Here is a 23,837-nt window from a genome sequence, read left to right on the forward strand (position 1 = left end):
TTTGCACTACAACCGTGCATTAGTCTACTTTTTAAATCATCTCTGCCCTGTCAGGATTTTTTGGGAGGGGAGAGGGGGATGAGTGAGTCATTCCTGCTGTTTTTAACCATGACTTATTATGTGGGAATAATCAAATTTTACAGAAAAATTGAGCTTTCGAGAAAATTTAAAGACAATTCAAGTGAGGTAACACTTAAGCTCTGCTAGATTTACTTGTGAGATTCTATTTTGGCTGTTAGCTCAGTAAACCGATGCTTCTGTCTGTCCATTGGTTTTATGAAGATCGCATTACTGCCCATCCTATTCAAAGTGTACTCAGTACCAATATTTCTCCAAACTAATCCTTGTTTTGCCTGTGCTAGAGGCAGAAAAAGCAGAATTTGCTGTTTACTGCTTATGGCTAGATTATAACATGATCATTCATGAAGCACTATGTGCACAAAGACACTGTCATACTGAACAGAAAAAGAAAGAAGCTAAACAAAATTCATCTTTAACATTAACTTCAAGATTATCACAATTCTCATGCAATGCATATATATTTTTATTAATAAGCCCCATTGATTGGAAAAAAAAAATACAGAAAATTTTGTTTTGTAAACAATGCCAACTGCATTTTCAGCTCATCAACATGCCACAAACTTTCTTGTGAATGTTGGTGCACAATGAGCTAGATATGCTGCGCAAAACACTGACTAGTTTTTCAAATGTATATTTAAATATTGGCCACAATTGAACCAGTTTTACACTTTCTTCAATTTCTCTGTTATAAAGTTTGCAAGGCTAATCAGAAGACAAAATAGGATGAATACCTCACATTTAACCAAAGACATGAGTCAAAGCAACATCTTTGCTGTTGCCAGCAAATAAACCAAAACTGTATGAGAATGTTACAATCGACAAGATGTATGAGTATGTTACAGATGACAAGTGTTTCACAGCTAGCCAGCTCCACCATGCCAGACCAGCAGTATGTTATGCCAATAATATTCCACTGGAGAATTTTTTTATGATAAAAGTTTTTTCTCCCCTAATTTCCATTTTTCTCAAACACAACCAGGCTAAAAAGTGCTAAAACATAATATCTGAGGAGTGGTTCCCAAACAATTTTGGAAGCCTACAAATCATGTTGGTCATTTTCCATCAGTCTGCCATTTTAATATTTAAGTAATCCATTTTTTTCTAAATTTCTGGTCTGTTCCTCATCCTCCTACAATTCATTGACATAAACTGCAGCATTTTTTTTACACTTCTCTGTGTTAACTAAAAACTTTAGCAAACATCCCTCAGAACAACCTTTATAAACTTCTTTCTCAACAGAACCGAACTCAGTAGACACATAACATGCCAAAACCATTCCCTCAAAACGAGAGAAAGTTTTAAAAAAAGAAACCACATAAACCTCCAATTAACTTTGCATACCACCACATAAAACAATGAGTTCATAAAAGATATCAGACAAAAAGTTAAAATATCTAATTTACTAAAGCTGCATGTGCCATCTGAAGAAATATGTAATAGTTGTGTTCAATTAAAACGGCCATCATGTGAGAAAATGTTTTAATTATTTTCCTGGCACTTGCTGTCTTTTAGTTGCTTTGTGAAAAGAGAGAAATGCAATCACAAAGCATTCTGACTTGGTCTACTGTTCAGATCCTTATAGTTAAGGCTTTTTTCCATGAAGTGGACAAACGTTTTTCAATTACGGTGTTCGACTGAACTGTAAAGTGTTAAAAAGCATAATGTACAGAGACCATTCACCAATGAGATGGAATGCTGTCTTCAGCAAATTTATAAATTTTCCATTATAATAAAATCTGATGACATTTGAATCAAGTGGATTGCACTTATGTAGAAAGCATGTTCAAGCAGGACATTTGGATGCGTTCAAGTCACCCCTGAGCTGGGATCTTGTTTGGCTCACAAGTACTTATCAGACTGAATATTAGCTCCACAACACTTCTGCAGCAAAGAGAGCTTTCCAGCTTCTTATGACTTTATATCATTTCTGTGGTTTATCACTGAGCATGCCCATGTATCTTGCTATGGAACCCAACTTAACTTTCTTGAAATGTTGCTCCAAATCATATAAGGCATAAACTATCTAAATAGCACTGACAGACTTCAGTAAGCATATGCATATGCATGCTTACACATACTTCTGCATCCACTTTTAGTGAATAACAGAAAAGTGTATGATCATTAGATTCCTACAAGTATCAAGAAAGGCATCCATATACATGTATACAGTATATATAATATACATGTATACAATAACTTGTAACATCTGTAACAAAGCGGATTTAGATAAGTCTGACATCAAGAGGTGTACACACAATCAAATATCAGAAATAAGTGTTGCCCATTTACACTATAGTTCTTGTGTGACCTTTGGTCACTGCCTGTTATCACAACAGTATTCAGCATTACATAGCAAATAAACCATTGTATTGTGAGAAATTTTTAAGCCTGGCCATTATTTAGCATAAGGAACAATGAAACATACATGAATTTCCAATTACCTTGCCAATCCATCCAACAACTGGACGAATCTCCCAAATGTACGCATACAGAGAGGATTTAGGAACATCAGTACTATGCCTATAAAACTAATTTGATTTCATAAATGAGCCACAGCTTACAATCACAAGTTTTTTTTTTAAACAAGTGATGCAAAGAACTAACTATATGGTGGTACCTCAGCACTCAGACTTGCTTTGTGCTTGAACATTTTGGTTCTTGACCAATATTTCTAAGAGAATTCTGCTTTGGCGCTTGACCATTTGCTCTGCATTGACTATTGTGCTAAAACCTGTATGAGACATCAAGCTTACCTGTCTTGATGCTATGTTCACAATCTTGTTGGACTGTTTACATATATATATGATATGTATACAGTCATCATGGCACCAAAGAAACTTTCTAAAGGGAAGGAAAGAGGTAAACAGTAAGAAATAACTGAATTAAAAAAAGGAACAGAACATTACCAAGCATGAGTATGGCATTCATGTGCCAGAATTACCCCTTCAGTATGGCATGGTTAAGCCCATGATATTGACAATGATTAAAAAAAAATCATTAAAGCAGCTGATGTAGAAAAGGGTAAAAATGGTAACAAGGCAAAGATCTCAAATAACAGAAGAGATGAAATTATTATTGCTGTGGATAAATGAAAAATATAGCTTGAAACAAACCAATCTTATATGCCACACTATAAAATACTATGAATGACACAAGCTATTGTTAGGATTGGAACCAATTAAACAGATAGACATTATTTCTTACAATGAAAAAGTGCTAAGCACTCAAGCAGGTCTTCCAAAATGGAATGAGGGTGAGCGCTGAGGTAACACTCATAAAATAGCAATGACATACCATAATACCATGAGTTACTTTGCTTTCATAAGAATAACACTGCAGAACTTAACAGGCACATCCCAAAAATATGCTAATTTCCACAATAAATAAGAAATGCAAAGTATATAAAATGCATGTCATAAGCTGCGACATCTTTGATTCACTGCTAAATAGCTCAAATATAGCTCACTGAGCTTCATCAGAATTTACATTTGATGTGGTAATGACCATTGTTTTAATTTGCACAACAGTAGCAGTGTTTAGACTTGTACATTTGCTTTTACTATTTGTCAGTCAGGAAGCAGGCCTTTCTGGCACAAGCCACTTTCAAGATCATTTACTGCATCAAGACAGTGTCATAAAATCCCCGATATATCCTCAAAATAATGAATTTTTTAATGCACAGGAATCAACTGTTCAAAAAGAAAAATACTAATTATAGCAGAACTAGTTTTTTTTTTTTTAAATGGTGTAACTAACAGCAACACTGATGAGATAAAATTCAACTGTAAAAACTGTATGCTGAGATGCTGCACCTCAGGAGATGACTTAAAGAGGTTAAAAGGGTTGTCCTCTCAATGGGGACTAAGGTGTTAGGGACCTCACTTCTTGGGGCCAGCAATTTGTAAGGGGCGTGCCCATCTCTCCCTGACCCTGGAATCCTGATAGCTGGGGTGACTGGGTGAAGTTTGCTGCACCACACAGGTTAAATCACAATTAGCAAGCAAATGCCAGGATAATCAGGAAAAGAAGTATGTTGCTGATGGACACAGCATTACACACTTCCAAGGAAACTAAGATATGCTGATGCCAGCTAATGCCTTGTGGCCAAGAATACAGTTCTTCTGGTGCACTGCCTAGCATTTGCCATGAGTCTATAATAGCGTGTAAGATTCAAGGTGATCACACAAACTTCAAAAAAGACAGCTCCTCATATCATGCAGACATTGAGAAAGTTCAGCAGTACTCATCAACATGAACCATTTGTTATCAAATATCAACATGAACCATTCATCAAATATCAACATGAACCATTCATCAAATATTAACATGAACCATTTGTTATCAAATATCAACATGAACCATTTGTTATCAAATATCAACACAAACCATTTATCAAATATCAACACGAACCATTTATCAAATATCAACATGAACCATTTGTTATCAAATATTAACATGAACCATTTATTATAAAATATTATAAACCATTTGTCATGAAAAATAACAGGATTTTCTCCACATTGATGATCAAGCAAACCATCATGACGCATGGAGACTGAGACCTCACTGATAACCATCATGATACACGCATGCTGACTGAGGCAATCTCAAATAACATTTTGCAATTTACTCATTCCTTCCATCAGCAGTCTCTTTCTGAAATAAACATTGTATTAGATCTTTTCTAATGTTGACAAAATTTAGACTGTTGATGTTTTTTGGTCAAAGATTTAAAAAAAAATAGAGTAATTCCATTTAAGCCAGTAAAAAAGGGTTTGTAAATATATGGGGACACAACAACAAAAGCTTCATAACAGAAAAATACATTTTGACCCTTGCAGTCATAGTTATACTCACTCATTCATGACATCATTATGGAGAATGCTTTTAAAGCCATTTTTCTATATTTTGATGGCTATCTAGTCAAACTGTTTTTATGATGACAGCACATTAAGAATTCCCATCCTGAACAAGGGAAACTATTTTTAATCACAGAAAATGTGCATGTTGTTTTTCAACATATGTTAACGACTTAATAATTCTGGTCGCCTGTTAAAAAGAATTTTTTAAAAAATAGCATGTGATCAGCTTTTTTCATGATGTATAACATGAAAAAGAGAAGCTCACAGTTCTGTGGCCACAAAAATTCAATGAACGAAAATGGACGTGTTGGCACGAAGGTCAACTTGATCCATATCTGCTCCCCATTCCAAATAATCAAAGTACAAGTCGTACACATTCTGGGGTATATTCCTCTTCGATGCTGCTAACTGGTTCAAGATCTGCAGAAATGCAAAACACATTTAGATGGTCCTAAGCCTAAATACAAATCATGCCAAAAACACTAAATCATGAGAAAAATCATAAACCATACACTCTGTGAAACGTTTTCCCAAAAAACTATGCTGAAGTAATGGAGTACACTTGAAGCAGTGAGGCTTCTGTGTGAAATAGGAGTTCTTTTTATAATGAAATCTATCTATCTAATCCTCTTCGTGCATCAGGTTGCACATAAGGCCTCAACCAGAGTCCACCACCAATGTCAATCGGCTGAAACCCCGTGTCCAGCCCTTTCCTTTCATCTCCCTTTCTACTGTTCTTCTCCAAGTTGATAATGAAATGAGCATGTATAAATAATGCTGCATTACCACAACATAATCATACACTTTGCATGTGGTATATGGGATAAATTCTAAGTAAAACAGTATTTAGTGCTGATTTGAATGATTGAATCAAAGAAATATTTCTAAATAATAAACTACAGCATAAAGTTTAAATAAACATTCATTACGTTTTGTTAAATAATGTTTGTGAAAATTCTTTCATATAATTTTATTTTTTTGCTGAAACTGCAGGCAATAAAATTTCTAAACTGAATGCAAGGAATTTCTTACAAAGAGAACAAGATACTCACAGGGCTTTAATTATTTTGCTTTAATTATTACAAAATAATGGAAAACTAAGGAAAGTTTTTTTTTTTTTAAAAAATGCTGATGGTAATTTGCTTTTCCTACCTGTTGTGATCTTCTTGACAAGCATGCCATGTATAGTTGAAGAAAAAGAAGACTAAAGAAAACCAACCAAAACACTATGAAAGAAGCCACCAGCAATCCTTTGGTGCTGCACAAACCAAGTCATATCAAAGTCATTAGTTAGCATTTAATCTTTCACACTTTTCATTGGCAGCAAAAACTATTCACTTGATAAAAATCTGATTTATTTCCTTTCATTCTTGAGATACAAGCCTACAAAGCAGATCAAGCAGTGTAAGGTTACAGGCACATCCATTTGTTGTGTGTGCAATAACAAATTTGCCTAATATACAGCAAGTTTTAAAGTACAACCAAACTTTAAGCCATTTAAATTGAACAGAGTTTATACAGGTCTGACCATACTGAAAATAAAGATCTTTCAGCCTGTTGTAAGAACCATTTAGCAGCATGTTTTCACTGTGGGAAGAAAAATCTAAATGCAGGTTGTGTACAGCATCCATCAATACCTGCCATTATCATGAAAATTGTCATTTGTGTACATCATGAGAGGAAGATATAACTTGGAAAACATTTTTGATGATTTTGTGCTACTTATTTTAGAGTTAAAATTCTTTCTCTTTCAGATCTTGCAAACTGCATTTTCTAGGCCTGATTTCCATGACTTCCTTATATCTGTTTCAGTTCAGGTGCAAACAAAAGTAGATAAGGTTCATCTCTTGGAATGTAATGGAAGTTGCTAGATTGTGACCCAAGTCAGAAGTACGTTCCAGGAACAGAAAGAAGTCAAACATCTTGACATCAGGAATGTGCATGGATATACTGAAGAGGAGAATCCAGGCATTCAAGAATGCCTGAGAAGGCTGATCTGGATCTTATACAGAGAATATAAAACCAATGACTCTGTACGACGGTTGCCACACTTGTAGGACACCAGGAACCTCTACTTGCAACAGTTAACTGATGTAAGCTAGTCTGGTTTAGCCATGTGACCCAGCAAGAAACCTTGTCAGCTGCCATGTCTATCCATGTGGTCTCCCCAACAAATGGTACCATGCAAGGGACAAATGACTGATGACTGATGGATATGTTTACATCATCAAAGTTATGGCTAATGTGAGAACTGGGACCATCTGTAGACATTTGTAATGTCATTATTTTGACCTCTTTCTATGCCTAATGATAATTGTGCTGGGTAAACTAGTAAGCATCCGAAGAATAGGAAACTGATTATTATTCATATTTTGGGAAACACTACCTTGCACTGAAATCGGTCATGAAAAAAATGTTGTCTTCTTATGGGGATTCCATACATGATTACTCAGGCATTATAAATACTACTTATTATCATCATCATCATCACCACCACTCACTGAAATGTTGTGGCCAATGTTTTCTTGCTCTTTGCACCATGTCTGTCTTCACCTGAATCATCGCCTGAATCATCGCTCTCCATACCTTTGTTTTCTGCGGCCTGCTTTTTTGTCATTACCTGAAAGAGGACTGCATTTTGCATTGGCTAACTTTTCCCAAAACACTGATTATGTGTACAGCTAAAGTATTAGGCAATTGATTATCAATGTTTCACTTATTTTTCATGATATGTCTTTTGACGGCTTTACAGCTACCATATTAATTAGAAGTAGTAACTAGTGCTGTAGTCGTGAAATGTGAAATATCGCTGCTCTGGTACAGTCTATGTACATACATGTATCTGTTAACTACTTTTGTACATTTTTACCTTCCAATTTACTTTGATATCTTACCTTATGTTTACTACCAGCTATTCTTTCAGAACTTAATTACTTTATTTACATAGTTTATTCTTTCCATGTAAAGGGCGAAGGCTAAATGAAAAAATGCTTTTTTTTTTTTTTTGCTTACTTTACAAATTGTAAATAAACAATTGATATTTGTTTACGTATCTCATCTGTAAACACTGAAGCTTCAAATCCAATTCATTGCATATAATTAGAAAATATGTAAAGATCAACAGGAATTTCACTGTACCTGATGTAAGCAGAAACACCTCAGAAGAGCCGAAAAAGGAGTTAAATCAAAGACAAGCGACTAGGACTATAGATCAAGGTGCCTGAGTGGATCGCAGGCGACAGGCTGACAGCGTAATCACACTTCTAAACCTCCTGCACACCCATGCAGCGAAATGAACAGTATCTATCTAATTCAATCTACGGGGATTTATACTCAAGACTTCATTCAGTCTAATCCACAAAGTTTGCCAAAATAGGTTTCCACAAGCTTGTCCTCTAACGTCTTGTCGAGAGATAACAACGGGGGTTAATCCTCGGGAGTGCTCTCCCCTGCTCAAGCTTTTTTTTTAAAAAAAAAAACAAAAAATAATAATAAAAAGAGAAGACGCCAACGAAGACGACGACGACAGAAACCAAAGTATAAATATATATAATATTCGCACAAAACATCATTCGTGTTACCTTTATAATATATAGATTTGAGTGGAACTTACATATGCGATAACAGAATGTTTAAAACGATTGGCTGTTGTCTTTTTTAAAATTGTATGTTAGTATATTAATTAGTATATATCTAGGTAGTCAACAGTCTTTGTCAGGTTTAGTGCTTTTTGGTTGCAGATTGTCACAGAAAAATTGTTTTCTTATAGCTGTCATCTTGTATATTTTCTTGATCGCGTGTGTTTAACGTATTTGAAGATAAATCGCGCTAGATATATAATGCGAGACAAGAAACCATGCAATAAATTATAAATAAATAATATATATACGTATATAAATCCGGCGGCTATATTAGTGCTAGGATGCATGAAATAAAGCACTGATCAGTGGTGTTAAGGCGCAAACAAGTGGGAAAATAAAGGGACTGTTACGTATCTTTGTGCTTTTTTTTGTTAAATCTGAATGCATACGCGCGTTGATTATGATTCAACTGCGATTTTCTGAGTGTATATATATATATGAGATCCGGCCCTTAATTGCCACAATGATGGCAAAATATTGTTTTGTTTGTTTTAATTGCATGGTTCGCCTCTCTCGAGGCCATTCTGATTCCATGCAGTGCCCGGTACTGTATGACTGACTGTATGTTTGACGCCACTGACCATCTAAACACACATGGGGCGTGGCGCCGCGCAGACCGACTTCTTGAAGAGAAATGAGGATGGACGATCTCATCAGAAGACCCAAACAGTCCGCCGGCTCTGCAGTATACACACATGCAGAATTAGTTTCCTTCCCTGAGTCCTATCGTTAATTTCTCCATAAACTCGAGTTCAGGATATTATTAATGTTTTAGCAACTGAAAGGCCCAGTCCGATTGCCATTATAAACCTGTGGAACTTGAGAACATTCGTTTAATAAATAATAAAAAATATAGTACATTTGTAGCCGAGTAGTGGGGCTTATAGAGTGGTGACAACCTTTTAATTAATGCACGGGGCTAGAACAATGGCCACGGCTCCGTCGCTTAATTGTCCTTGGCGCCTTTTCTGAACCGCTGTCGTCTGCTCTTTTTTTGTCGTCACCTTATTTTGACGTCACATCACCTTACGTCATTTGTTCAAGGAACTTAGCAAATGACATCTTAGATTTGAGATCTGCGTATCGCGAGTGTCGACTTCAAACTTTAATTGCCTTTCTCCAGCTGCTTCACAAATGACATCCGGCCTTCTGCACACTGACACTGCGCGATTTACGCTTTATGATGTTAGGACATCTATGTTCACTCGAACATACGACCACAGCATTCACAAACATCAGGTCAGGTACACCATAAGTCTATAAATGACATATAATACAAACGGCATGTAAAATGCTAAAGACATATCTAGCACGTACATCTCGAACATTACAAGCATTACATACAGCAAACCACTGACAGATATACATATAGATACCGCACATGTTCCCCCCAAATAATCCCTAGAATGATTTTTCAGGAAGCTCGTGATATAAGCCCTACTCCACATACCGTGCTACTCCTAAGATAAGACCGGGCTTTATATTAATGTTTGCTCTGTACAGCGGTATTAGAGCTTCATGTCAGAGGATGTCTTATTTTTTCATGTACAAAAATTTCCATTTATTCTAATAAGGTCGAGTCGTGCCATCATCTTCTGGAACATCATTATAACTCATATCTTTATTTATTTATTTTATAATTCATTAAGTCCGGCTGGTGTTTTAACGGATGAACGAAGTCCGTCCGTTTGGCCGACGATCTTACCTAGTGTTTCTATTTTGAGGTAGGGCTACTATCCTGGACATCCTAAATCCATTCCAGGGCTGATATCGGGTTTGGGCTTATGGGGAAACACGGTATAAGCCCTAGTAAAGGTTGTTCATTGAAACACACAACGAACGTACTGCACGATACAGTAATTATATTAATATATAAATAAACTATTACATTACTGCGTACAATAATTGATAAAAAATTCAGGCTGGAATTCGAGGTTTGTTGAGTTAAGACTATGTTCCAGAAGAAGGTAACACGACTAAATAAGTGTAGATTTTCTTGTACTTGGATAAACGTTCAGTTTTGCACATGAAAATAAGCCCTAATACCTTTGTTAGAGCAAAAATTATCATAAACCTTATTTGCGGGGAAACGGTGCATACATCTATATATATATATAGAGAGATGTGTATGTGTGTGTATTATATATATAGATGTGTATATGTGTGTGTGTGTATATAGATGTGTATATGTGTGTGTATATATATAGATGTGTGTGTGTGGAGAGAGATGTATGTGTATGTATGTGTGTGTAGAGAGATATATGTATGTGTGTATATCTATATATCTAGACAGAGTGTCGCACTTTATCACCATTCTTGTGACAGTCCTTTACTCGCTCACCAAAAAGCTCGGGGCTGTCCGACGTGCTCAGAATAACTGGGAGAAGCCATCACTGCACTGGCTGCTTATCCTCCAATCAGCTCGTGTGCGTCGCCCTGCTGTACCTGCCTCCTTCAGGGTGGACTGACTACCTGTGACAGGGCCGCCAGGTGGAGAAGCGGGTACGGGTACGCGCTGTCGTGAGAGCTCGCCGCCTCTCTACATGTCGACTTCAAAACAGTCGCTGGGCTGAGGTTAGTGCACAGATTTTCTATTTGTAGGTCGTTTTTCTGTTTACTAACACTTTCAGTCTTTGACCAGTCTCATGCAGTGAAGGAATACAAGAGAAAGAACGAGAATGATATAGTCTGATGGCTGATAGCAACTTGTGGAACATCGCCGACATCGTGACATTTGTTTTTGTTTGTTTTGTTTTTGCTTAATTTTATCCTGTGTGTGTTGTTGTCTTCTGTGAATCCGTGGCCTGTTCTATTGTCATTAGCACATATGGCTAAACAAGGAATACAAATATCTGAAATGTCTTGTCTGTCAGGGTCTTGACTGGTGCTGCTGCTCTGTTCGTACTTTTTTCTGAATTATTGGAGAGTAGGGTGTGTGTGTGAGAGAGAGAGAGAGAGAAAAAAATGTGCTTGCATGTGTGTATGTGTACGTGTGTGTGGTCTCCCCACAGACCAACAGTAGGACCGTGAATATGTTTGTTTGTGATGATGACTTCAGTTACAATCAAACTAAGCAAGCTTGCACGACAGCAATCAGGCGTGGAGTATTCTCACAAAGATGTCTACACATCGGCATGCATGGACGTCTATAACAATTATCATGTTTGTATTATGCTCGGCATAAGGAAACACACTCCACACTGGTCATGGGAATTTCCCAGGAACTTCACTCGATGTTCATGTCGCCAGTAGACTCCAACACTCGTACAGAGACCGCGCGTGCCTCACTCTCCCCCTCCCCACCCGGCCACCTTGCGCCATCTTTTTCCTCCGTGTGTTTGCCTTGGATGACATATTTTCCAGCTTTATTTGTGGGCTCAGTTAGGTGTCGCAATCAATGTTCTCACGTATGTCGTGACAATGGATGGAGACACTAAAAATAGGACCTGTGCTTGAGGGGAAAAATACTTGGCAGATACTTGAGGCTCAGCCTCCCCATCATCAGCGCCATCGGCTCAGGAGCCAAACGTTGCCGGTTCCAGGCTTCCAGTGGCAGAGAAAATCCTTCTATCATTCCAGCAGTGAACGGTACTCTACCTTTCGGAGAATGTTATAAATCTTTCTTAATCCGACGATTTGTATTTAGTAGCCGGACATGAAGATAATCTCAACAATCCCTGCAGCCAAATAATTGGGCGGACATTGATATACAGAGATCGCCAATATCAGTTAAAATGCATTCAAACTGTAGTAGAAGTTAAAAAAAAATCATAATGTTATTTCAAAATAAATTTGAGAATCAGCGATTTAGATAAGTAATGTGAAGAAATGTTATAAAATAATGTATGATTCCTTTATAATCCCTCGTACACGTCACGCGCTATCTGCAACACGTGATGCCGCCAGGTCACTATAGGGTCACGATGAAGAATCCTTGCACATGAAGATCAAGACGAATCGAGCAGATCATCCATAGAATAAGGAACTGAGATGTCAGATCTTGTATCAAGGTTTGACGACCGTCCAAATGAAAACAATCCAACAGGCGACGGCAGTAGATGTCTCCTTATCCATGTCCTAGACACGGCGAACCACTCCAGCTGACTGTTCTGAGGGCCATCGAGCTGTGGGACTTTCACCGTACACTTCACAGCAAAAACATCTTTTGTAAATTCTGATCGAAAAATTTACACCCTGCAATAAAATTTTCTTATCAGTATATCAAATTATCCTTCACTCGTTGACTGCTGGCACTCAGTGAGAGAAATCACAAGCGCTCAGGGAAAGATGTTGAAGTCACACTTTGACTTTGCTGGGATCAACAGATTATGACCATTAAATTAATGTTTGTTTTACAAACGGCTGTTTTCTAAATGATCATTCCTGATTTATGGCCGACATGAGACAAAATGGAGTAGTTCAGTCCACTGAGCACGGCACGTGCAGGACCACACAGGCTCGTGCATCTGTCCCACCGCTCCCAAATGTTAATGAAATGCCATGCTCGTATCCGGACTAGTTTCTCACGTGGTATTTTGCATCCTTTGTCATGTGTAGCTGTCAGTGAAAAAAGGCTGAAATGATTTAAAAAACACAAACTTGACATCCAAAATTTGGTTCAAAGGAAAGTTTTTTTCTGTTATTTCCGGTCATTTACAGTTTAGTTTCTGAAAGACTTGTATGTAAGGTGTTTCTATACACATACAAAAGTGTGACCAACAAGCCCACATTGCTCGATATTTGAGGTGCCGCTTTCATCCACTTTATTTTCAAAATTTTTAAAACAAAACAATCTCTTGTTCTTGCCACGAGGTCATTTTGATATGTCCTATCAGTCATTAAGATACAACAGAACACAATTCAAACAACAAGTAAGATTCTGTTTTAATGAAGTCTTCATTTTGGTTGTGTACTCACGGCGCTCAGAACAGAAACAACCTCACGATAGACTGGATGTCAGCAAAAGTAACTCCATCAAACTTTGCTAAAGAGATGTCAAAACGAAAGTAAAACTACATATCTAGATAATCTAGTGTGATCCACAGACGGAAACCACTTGGAGAGCTTTGTGTTGAGTGTTGTGGAGCGAGGGCCACTCTTGACTCCTCACACTCTTGGCTGGGACTCACCGGGGCTCGGCAACGTGAGGCAGGTGAGGCAATAAAACTCACCTGGAGTCCACTGTTGGGCTTTCTTGATAAATCTCGTCTCAAGCAGATCGTAACACAGAAGCAATGAGTAGGCTTTGGCACCTGCATAGTCAGGAAGTTTTGGTCTTGGAAAGTGAGACAGAGAGCAACCTGCTCTGTCTCTGCCTGTTGCCATGTTTGCCACAATTACTGGCAATAATGACAGGTGAGGACAGAAGTCTACAGCAGTAAATGAAACCCTGCGCCGCGGTATCGGCTGAACACAGACTTACTATGAAAAATGTGAAAGGGGCGAGATAGCTTTTGCGAGAACTCCTTTTCAGAAAGAGGAGACGGCATCAAGAGATTATTTAATATTTTACTAGTTTCCATTATGATGTTTTTTCGCCATAATACAGGGTGGGCCACATAAAGGGAGCCCGAGATTGTACGAGTGTATCATAGGAGGTGGGCTCACCCTGTATCAGTAACTTAACACTTATCAGATATGTCCCAGACTGCAGGTGGAAGGACCGTTTGCACAGGGGGAAACAGTTGAGTGTTTGAATTAACTGGCTCTGAATAAAGAACTGTTACAGTCAGTAAAAAGAACCCGCCACGAGACACTTGAACAAATTTATCTTTCTGTGCAGGTACACACAGGGTTTGAGGGGAGGCAGCGAGGAGCACTCAGGATACGTGACAAGCAAGGCCTTCATCAGCAGCCAGAGCTGTCTTCTCGGTACAGTAGTGTCAGGACTGTCTGAAAACATTGTAGCCATGAGTGTCTGTGACCCCAGTAGAGCCAGGATTGTTTCGTGACCCCACGATAACTAGGGCGTTTCTATGATGGCAGTACAGCTAGGACTGTGACCAGGACTTGTGACCCTAGTGGAGCCATTGACATCCCGGAATAGCCAAGCCTGCTTGCGATCACAGTCCAGCTGGGATTGTGACTCCATAACAGCCAGGACTGATCGTGACCCCAGTACAGCGAGGACTCTGTGACTTTAGTGCAACCAGGGCTGCTGGGACCCTAGAGCAGCTAAGATTGTCTCCCAACCCCGAAGCCCACGAGCACCCTTGGGTGCAGCTCAACTCCCGATCTGTCATGCAGTCCAGCTGCACTGTAGCAGGTCACATGCCTCCCCTTCCCAGAATACTCACTGTCCACTTCTACTGCACGCTGCTGAGTTCTACTGAACACGTGATGGACACCACCTTGCCAGCATCACACCACAGTGACCCCGAGTTCCTCTGACCGCAGGATGGATGGTGGTGCGGCAGGTCAGCCAGAGGAGGAACCCAACTGCACCCAATGCAAGATGACTGCAGGCAAATCCTTTCCTGGACTCCGTGGATGGGAAGCTGCTGCTGTGTGTGATGCTGACCATGGTGGTCGTGCTCATCCTCCTCCTCGTGGTCCTCTTGTGCTGGCGGTATTACCGCCTCATCAAACGCTCCTCTCGCACCACCCAGCTCTCGTGCGCATGCTCCACGACCCTGAGCACGCCTCACGCAACGTGCAGCTGCGCACTGGACAGACGGCGCCGTGGTGTGGGTGACACTGCCACGTGTCTGTGTCAGTCGTCACGTGACTCGCTCTACGACAGCTGCCTGTGTGGCAGACTCGCCAGCAGTGGCCTGGCTTCTGCGTTCACCCCGCGGGCTAGCCCGGAAGGTACCCGTGAATGTACCCGAGAATATACTAATAACACGTTCGAGCAGGAAAGGGACGTGAGCTTCAACGTTTGTCGGCAGGGGGAGCAGCAGTCGCCGAAACAAACAATCCAGATGACTGACATCACGCAAGGTGCTTGCATGGTGATCTATATTGTCAGGGTGAATGGTGGACTGTCAGGGTGGATGGTGGACTGCCAGGGTGAATGGTGGACTGTCAGGGTGAATGGTGGACTGTCTCGGTGTATCACTTGGGTGATTGGTGATTGGCTAGGTGAGCGGTGCACTGGCTGGGTGAAAGTGTGTGACCCGGATGACAGCGCTGTGTAACAAGACTAAATTAGCCTATCACGTGATTGCACGTGCAGAGGTCGGTTTTCACGGCTCAGCATCTGACAGTGAAAACGATGAAAGGCTGTGGGTGGATTCTGTTCTGACAAATCGTGTTGTCAAGAGTAGACATGATGCTACAAGGCCTCACGAGTCCACTAGTTGTAAGGTCACGTGATAAGGTCTAGCCCTCCCACCTTTTATATCCTCTGTTCATAAGTATTCATAAATATTTAACAGCGAGTTGTTAAACAATGTTGAGGATGGATTTGATGATCGAAAAAATTCTCAATATAGTTCAATGATTCAAAAAGTAGGTGAAAATGGAAGTTGTTCGTCATAATATTCACCGGTAAACTGGAAAAACGTTTTAAAAAAGTGTTTAGCTGTTTGCCTCTGATCTAAACGCTGAACAGAAAAGGAATCGGGGAAATATTCGTTACAAAACTGGAAAATTATGCCAGAAAATAACTGCTGTTAGGTGACTTGGTGAAGGTAGTGAGTGGAAGACACAGACTGCTGCCAGAGCTGAACATCTTTGTAGCCCCGACATTGGGAAACTGGAATAACAGAATAACGGAACATTGTGTTTGTGTGTTTGTGTTTGTGTTTGTGTTTGTGTTTGTGTTTGTGTTTGTGTTTGTGTGTGTGCGTGTTTGTGTGTGTGTGTGTTTATGTGTGTGTTTGTGTGTGTTTGTGAGGATTAGTAAGGATAAGGTTGGTCTGGCAAGTGATGTAAACAAGGATGCTGGTTTTTCAATCCCTTCTCTCCATTTCTGTCCGTTTTGCTAGCACCAGCGATGGCGCCCCAGACCCCGGGGGTCAGTCCTCACACCTCTGGGTTCGCGAGTGCGGGGTCAGGACAGTGACGTCCGGCCAGAGACAAGCTTCCTGTCCAGCGTGGTCAGTGACGGGATCACCTTGCCAGTCTTCCCGGACACCTTTCCTAACGGTGAGTCCTCCCTCCTCCCATCACACACTTCCTTCCCAAACATCATTTCATCCATCAGCCGACTCTAAGATCCGTCTAACAAGTTTTGGTTTTCCACTGACCAAGAGGCATTTATTTTCCAGCGCTGTAATTGAATTCTCTGGGCCGTGTCTAGGAATTTATACGTGACATCACATGCATTCATGTAACCACACGTCACAGGTAACTGCTATGACCAAACTGCATGTAGCAGAAGTAACTGTTTTAACTAAGTTACATATAAGAGATTCAGTAAATGCTATACCCAAGTTACATGTAGCAGAAGTAACTACTATACCCAAGTTACATGTAGAGTACACTAAACGTGAGCACCACTACTCGCGCACTCATCCGGACATTTGGAGTGTCCTTTCTTCCACTCAAAAAGAAATCACACCTGGCGCTCAGGTACCCTGTCGACATTACTAAAACTGACACTCACAGGGTAATTATTACTGGCCAACCAAACGAAATAGCTCCAAACACATAAACAGGATTACGAATCCTAGGGGAAAAAACGGTTAACACAACAGGGTGGGTCCTCGCTGTCTGTCCTATAAATGTTAATGAACTCCTCAAAGAGAGTCAATGCTTACAATTATTCCTCCCCTGCCCCAGACAGTTCAACCCTGAAGCATTCTGATAGTTTGTTCCTTGAATCACACAAGCGGGTGTGGGGGGCGACAACAGACAGACGATAACTGGGAACTTAGGACATACAGGGTAGATGTCATTAGGGAACGGACGTCCTCGTGAAAGTCACGGCACCCTGGAGTCTCTCTCTCTCATACATACTCACACACACATACACTCAAACACACACTCTCTCAGTCTCTCTCTCTCACTCTCTCACACACGGTGGATTCAGTACATCAAAAATGGTTGAAGCTGCAACCAGATCATCCAGTGTTTGTTCACGAAGTTCATGCAATGGCTGGGCTCCCAATGGTCAGAGCAGGGAGCACAGTTTGCATTAAGTAGGATGGCGGCTGGCCCCACAGATCGCTCGCCGGCAGTTGTACATCTACTTCTTACATCCATGGCAATGACAACACAAGACTAGAGAAACTGCTCACCAGCAGCTCGTGCTGTACAACCAGCGATAAACACGACTAAAGAAAGGAAATGCTGTTAGTTCACTGCTCTTCATTTTTCAGAAAAGAGAACAATCGTAGACCTTTAGTGTGAGAGGTGTGACAACTCGGTGCAGCGCCCATGTACCCGGCAACACCGTGAACACCGATACTCCTCACAGGCGGGTGGCTACGGTCACATCCGGGTCACTTTCCCACCTGAGTGGTGGCTCTTGTCCTCTTTGCACGCATTCTCTCTCCCTCACATTCTCTCACATACACTCTCACACACATTTACTCTCTCTCATGCACACACACACATCTCTCTCTCCCTCACGGCCAGACATGTACGCTTGTAGTCTTTTTCTTGTTCCTACTCGCCCCCAGTGGAGCACAGGGCCGCAGCTACACCCCGCCATCGGACCCGGTTCTGGGTGTCCCTCTCTCTAGGTCCCTCGCACCATCTGCTAACAATCTAACAAATTCATTGAAGGGGTGGTCCAGCAGTTTCTCTACTGGGCTCACCTTCACTGCAGTCATAAAGACCAAAAACTGTATTTATTCAACAGTGTTACAGCAGATTAGATGCCTTTGCCCCAAAACCTCTTTCTGGAATCAAAGTGCCAGAAATTGGACCAACGTGAGTTGTGGTTGTAGGTTACCGCTCCTTTCTGGGATATACAACTCCACTCCTCGCAAATGACTCGAGTGGGCGACTGCCGTGTCTAGCCGGGAAGTGGAGAACTTTCCAGCTGTTGATTTTTATAAGCCTTCTATAACTTTCTCTATTTTATATTTTAAAATCTTGACACGCACTCTTTCACATTCGCTCGTGCAGCACGTACGACAGGCCGACACGCAGCTGTACAGCTCTCGCACCTAAACAGCTGCACCACGTCACCTGACACGAGAAGGCAGTTGATGCATGTTGCTAGCTTTGCTTTAATCATGTTACATAATAAAGATACAACCTGCTGAAACATGTCGCTACAGAAGGGATTTGAACCTGGGTTCGTTGGCCTACGTGCCTAGCAGCAAGCGGAGGCAGTTATCAGGTGAGGAGGCTATAAACATGTCACCCTCACGTCTGTCAGCTGTAAACACAGTTTCCCGTCAACCGTCGGCTTCCAAACTCAAAGCAGAGAGTCCAAACATAATAAAACACACAAACACACACTTGCGCGCTTACGTAGACAGAAGGACTCGACAACAGTTTTAGAAACTCACATCAGGGGAAACCCCGAGACTAATGCAGGTGGCAAAGCAACATCAGCAGGTAATGTCTCATAAAGAGCTGACACGTAGGCAGGCAGTGAAGTCAACGGCAACGAGTCGTAAAAATAGAAAACGAGAGAAAAGTAAGTGGAGGCGGAAGTATCCGGGGGGTGATGGTTGTAAAACGAGGGGAATTCTTTGTCCTGGGGGCAGCATGGTTAACTCGAGGACAAGGATCTTGTTTTTGTAGTCATGAAGCGGTGTTCAGACCCGAAGATGTTGTTTTACCCCGGAGAAGATGTTCTAGGGTAAAGAAACATGAAGTAGTGTCCTCGGGGTCTGATAGCCATTTTAGCTTCGGAAACAGGACTCTTCTCCTCGAAGCCCCAGTTGGCCCTGGGAAAACGACTTTGCTACCTTTAGTCTCAGGGTTTCCGCTGATATGAGTTTCTAAAACTATTGTCAAGTCCTTCTGCCTACGTGAGCGAGTGTGTGTGTTGAGTATGTGCTTTGAGTTCTGAAGATGACGGTTGACTGGAACAACTCGCTACATAACTACGGCCCCAAGAGGGCAGAAGCAAAACTCAACGGATAGAGTTCACTCGAGCGTGAGCCAGCACGTGATTACAAGGTGCGCCGTACGCCTACCCTGTCTCCTCCACTAAGCTTGCGAACCTGCTTATTAGAAATTTTTGTTTTTCTCTAATTGGTTCAGACGGAAAGGGGGATAATTTCTCACAACTAAAAGTGTTATCTCCCTTTCACAAGAATAGAAGACCTCATGAGGCCAGCAACAGCCTCCCCAAGCTCAGGCAACAAGATCCCGGCTGGCAGCCCCGAGTCCTCATGACATCTGCCACTAAGTGGAACTTGTGTAAAATTAATTGTTTACAGTGTGTCAGGGTGCTCTTCCCACATGTTTATCTTCGTGGATATGAGAATACAGTCAAGAAACATCAGTCTTTGCCAGTAACCTAATGTTGTCCTTGTTTTAGTTCTTTAATAACATTCATAATCTGTCAATTAACTGTATAAAATTAACTGCAACTGTATACAATTACACGTGTGTCCACAGGACTCATTACTTGTGTTTCTGTTTGGTTCAGACGACGACTCCTTGCCTCTGAACATCCAGTGTCCAAGTCTTTTCGACACCTTCCCATCACTCATACGGGACCTGTTCGTACCTGCTACCCGCAGTGAGAAGCGAACCGTGGCCGGCAAGCTAGTGGTCAGTCTGGCCAGACAGGTGGATCACAAGGGCGAGCTCCTGGTGCTGGACAACATGGGCATCTCACTTCTGGTAATGTTGATAACAGCCATGACTTGTTTACAAACCCTCGACAATGACTTCATTTGGTGACAATGACATTATTGTGTGACATGAAATTAGTGTTATAAAAGTAGCAAGGGGCTGTCAGTGCAAACTACAAACAACTATTCCCGGAAGTAGTGTAGGAGAAGATAAGATCGTCTGGTAAGGTAACGATGACGCGACATTACACTCGTCATGACCTCTGACACAGGAAGCGCCATTAACAATGGCGGCCCGTAGTTATTGCTGCCGAACAGAAATGATCTCGATAAGCAAAGAATGTCCCTGAGGGCTTACAACATGTGCGGCAATGCTGCACTTAAATCTCTTGATGATGAGCAACGAGAACACTTAAGGAAAAAATGGATGTTTACTCATCTCTGTGCATCCTTCTTCTGTCACTCACTGCATGCGGCAAACACGGGTCTTGACATGTTTGTAAATAACCACACATGCTGTTGTCCAGATAATCAACGGTTATTATAGCCTGTCCCATTGCTTTCATCATCATTATGTGATAAGCATGTGAACTTACACGAGCTGAGAGACACCCGAAGTCACCCGGACGATGACGACGAGTGTTTGCATGTTGTGGCGATGACGACGAGTGTTTGCATGTTGTGGCGATGACAGGTTCCCCCAGGAGCCGTGGCCCGGGGTCGGCAGCAGTTGGTGAGTCTGGTGCTCAGCTGGGAGTTCAGCGACTTCCCGCACATGACCAACACCCAGGCGCTGGTCAGCCCCGTGGTGTACTGTGGACCTCACGGACTGAGGCTGGACAAACCGTGTGTCCTGTCCTACAAACACTGCGCCTTCGATCCCCGGATGATTCAGGTGAGACACCTCACGGTGCTAGAGACCATCTCTGGTCCACAACAAAACTCTGCCGCCCAGGATTCTTTTATCTTTTAATAACCATTTGTATCTTCAACTGACTTGTACATGTTCTGTCTGTGGACTCGGCCTGTTTGTCCATTTATTTATTTTTGTTGACATTTGAGATGAAAGATTAAGCAAGGCTTGACAGTTCCCTATGGGGCTCATGGCTTTCTTTCTTCACTCGGACCGTTCAGGTGGTGTCCAGTGAAACAGAACTAACGGAGGAGAAGAACTGGCAGGTCATGTGCTCAGCTGAAGACAGCAGCGGCAAGGTTTCCTTGACAACGGATGAATGCCAGATTCATCTGCAACACTTCAGCCTCTTCGCCTGTCTGCAGACGCCACCAGAGGGAAGCAGTGGCAAGAAATGGCTGCAGGTAGTGCATCCTCCATCCAAGCACAAAAATGATAATATAAACATGTCTGGCTGAGTAATTACATTCAAAATGTAAATAGTCACGCAGCGAGTTACACTAAATACCATTTATTTCACAATTAAGTTGAGATTTCATTGGCGCATCCTTTTTGTCATCGTCGTCGTCATCATCATATAGTTAAACCTGTTTGGCTGTTTGTTTACTCTCGTTCATCTTCTCGCCGATCATCACACACCATCTCTGCATGTGCTCAATGACCAGAAACACACAAACCTTGTTGACAGTCCGAGGGTGAGTGGCACTCAGTTGTGTGGTTTGCAGATCGCCGCGTTCTGTGCTCCTCTGCACCGCAGCGTGCATCACTACCAGGTGCGCGTGTACTTCCTCAACAAGACGCCATGCGCGCTGCAGTGGGCCATCCAGAACGAGGCCAAGTATGGCTTTCGCCTGGCTTGCCCGGAACACACCTTCCTCTTCGACGGCTGCGGCGATGACGTGAACCTCACGGTGGGCTACGTGTCACGTGGCTGGTGCGCCGTCAGGGAGGCTCACCACGAGGCAGACAGCGACGACGAGGAGCGCGTGTCGTTCCACGCCATCTGGCATGGCAAGTGTCCGCACCTGGCCTTCTGCTTCAAGCGCGTCTGCCTCGCCGACACCCCTAGGCTCCTGTCCTCCTCCTCCTCCTCCTCGGCCGCGCGGGAAGGGCTGACCAGTGACGTCATGAGTTCGGACACGGCGCTTCCGGCGCTGGTGCAGACGCACGTGCGAGAGATCAACCTGGACTTGTCCATCTACCAGCACAGTCACCGCAACAACCCGGACCGCATCAACCTGCTGCTGACGGAGGTCGCGGAGCCCGACCTGACCCCGCACCCGCCACCCAGCGCACACGACCCCACCTGCAGCACTCCTACCTTCCTCCCAACCTGCGACCGTCACGGCGTCAGCATCACCATGCCATCCATGCACGTGCATGGCGGGGTCATCAAGGGAAAGGTCAAGCTGGACCCTCACTGTAGCGGCGCCAACGTGCTGGTGGACTTCGAGCGCGAGGCGGACTGCGTGGAGGATCTGCCATTCCCCTCGCTGACCAAGCTGGTTGGGAAGAGCTGCGAGGGGCAGATGAATGTGTACCCGCAGGAACTGAAGGTCAAGCTCAAAATGAGGCTGGACCCCCCTTCGCCGTTTGGAAACGACTGGAGGATGCTCGCCTCTAGTGTCGGGCTGGATCAGTAAGTTTACACCTGCTCGTGCTTTGTGTTACTGGTGGAGGTCAAGCTTTTTATGGTGGGTCAGTGAAGGTCCTAGTATGACCGGACCCCTCTCCCCTGCACACTAAGACTGTCAATCAGAAATGGGGGCGTGATTTAACAGGGGGTGTAAAAGGCGGTGGAAGGGATTTCTGCAACCCTCTAGACCAGACCTGGTCAAGGGGCGGCCCGCGAGCCGCCCCTTGCCCAGGTCTGCTCTAGAATGTACGTAGGTGTAGCTGGGTAATACATCCAACCGTTGCGTGTGGGTGTGATTGTCACCTGAATTTAAACATGACCGCTTGACTGAGCTCTCTTGCCGTGCAGGTGGATTCCGTGGCTGTCGTCTACCGACAACCCGACCCTGAGCGTGCTGTCCTACATGGAGACGCAGCAGATGGACCTGGTGTGTCTGTACTACAAGCTCAGCGACATCAGCCGCTGTGACGCGGCCAGCGACGTCCAACGCTTCTTGCAGGACAGAGAGGTCGCCACGGTCCAGCATGGGGAACATTCCGATGGACATCGGTCAGCGACTGGAACTTCTGATGTCATGATTACGCCTATAGTCAGTGCTGCACGTGCTTCTGAGTGACAGACAGACAGACAGACAGACAGACAGACAGACAGACAGACAGACAGACAGACAGACAGACAGACAGACAGACAGACAGACAGAAGGGTAGTAAATTCCATGTCTAGTCATCAACTGTGCATGTCAAAGACCAGAAGCTAATAGGATATGATCATTGCTTGAACGCCGGAAGTGGCTGACACGGCTTACCGAGACTATATGTGAACGTGGCTGACAAGGCTAACCGAGACTGTACGTGAACGTGGCTGACAAGGTTAACCGAGACTGTATATATGATGACAAGAAATACAGAACATCGCGATGTCAGGATCCAGCGCTCTGTAGAACTGTGTGTGTGTTTTGTGTGTGTTTGTGTGTGTTTGTGTGTGTTTGTGTGTGTTTGTGTGCACCTACGAGATTATCTGACGGTTACTGAAATGTGGTTTTCTCTCCCCTCC

The 23,837-nt window shown here is 42.6% G+C and overlaps 1 protein-coding gene and 1 long non-coding RNA gene across 2 annotated transcripts; one reads left to right on the forward strand and one right to left on the reverse strand.

The window, feature by feature from the left end:
* Nucleotides 1-477: 477 nt before the first annotated feature.
* On the reverse strand, nucleotides 478-8,387 carry LOC112561421. Its single transcript, XR_003098681.1, has 4 exons — nucleotides 8,082-8,387; nucleotides 7,445-7,563; nucleotides 6,096-6,201; nucleotides 478-5,363 (listed from the first exon to the last, which is right to left on the reverse strand). It is a non-coding gene; the product is annotated as an uncharacterized LOC112561421 (long non-coding RNA).
* A 6,594-nt stretch (nucleotides 8,388-14,981) lies between these two features.
* On the forward strand, nucleotides 14,982-23,442 carry LOC112561651 (UNC5C-like protein). The gene is made up of 7 exons (XM_025234241.1): nucleotides 14,982-15,152; nucleotides 16,516-16,675; nucleotides 20,088-20,284; nucleotides 20,930-21,130; nucleotides 21,370-21,552; nucleotides 21,874-22,787; nucleotides 23,133-23,442. The coding sequence occupies exons 1-7, from the start codon at nucleotides 14,982-14,984 to the stop codon at nucleotides 23,398-23,400; spliced, it is 2,094 nt and encodes a 697-aa protein (XP_025090026.1). The 3' UTR covers nucleotides 23,401-23,442.
* The last annotated feature ends 395 nt before the right edge of the window (nucleotides 23,443-23,837 follow it).

Source organism: Pomacea canaliculata, linkage group LG4, assembly GCF_003073045.1.
Source record: "Pomacea canaliculata isolate SZHN2017 linkage group LG4, ASM307304v1, whole genome shotgun sequence".
Classification (NCBI taxonomy): Eukaryota; Metazoa; Mollusca; class Gastropoda; order Architaenioglossa; family Ampullariidae; genus Pomacea; species Pomacea canaliculata.

What these genes read in the sequence shown, in the direction of transcription:
- LOC112561651 (XM_025234241.1), top strand. Translation starts at nt 14,982, where the DNA reads ATGGATGGTGGTGCGGCAGGTCAGCCAGAGGAGGAACCCAACTGCACC. An exon ending in GTGGTCCTCTTGTGCTGGCG is followed by an intron (nt 15,153 to 16,515) that starts GTATTACCGCCT and finishes CCGTTTTGCTAG; the next exon opens with CACCAGCGATGGCGCCCCAG. An exon ending in TCTAGTGTCGGGCTGGATCA is followed by an intron (nt 22,788 to 23,132) that starts GTAAGTTTACAC and finishes CTTGCCGTGCAG; the next exon opens with GTGGATTCCGTGGCTGTCGT.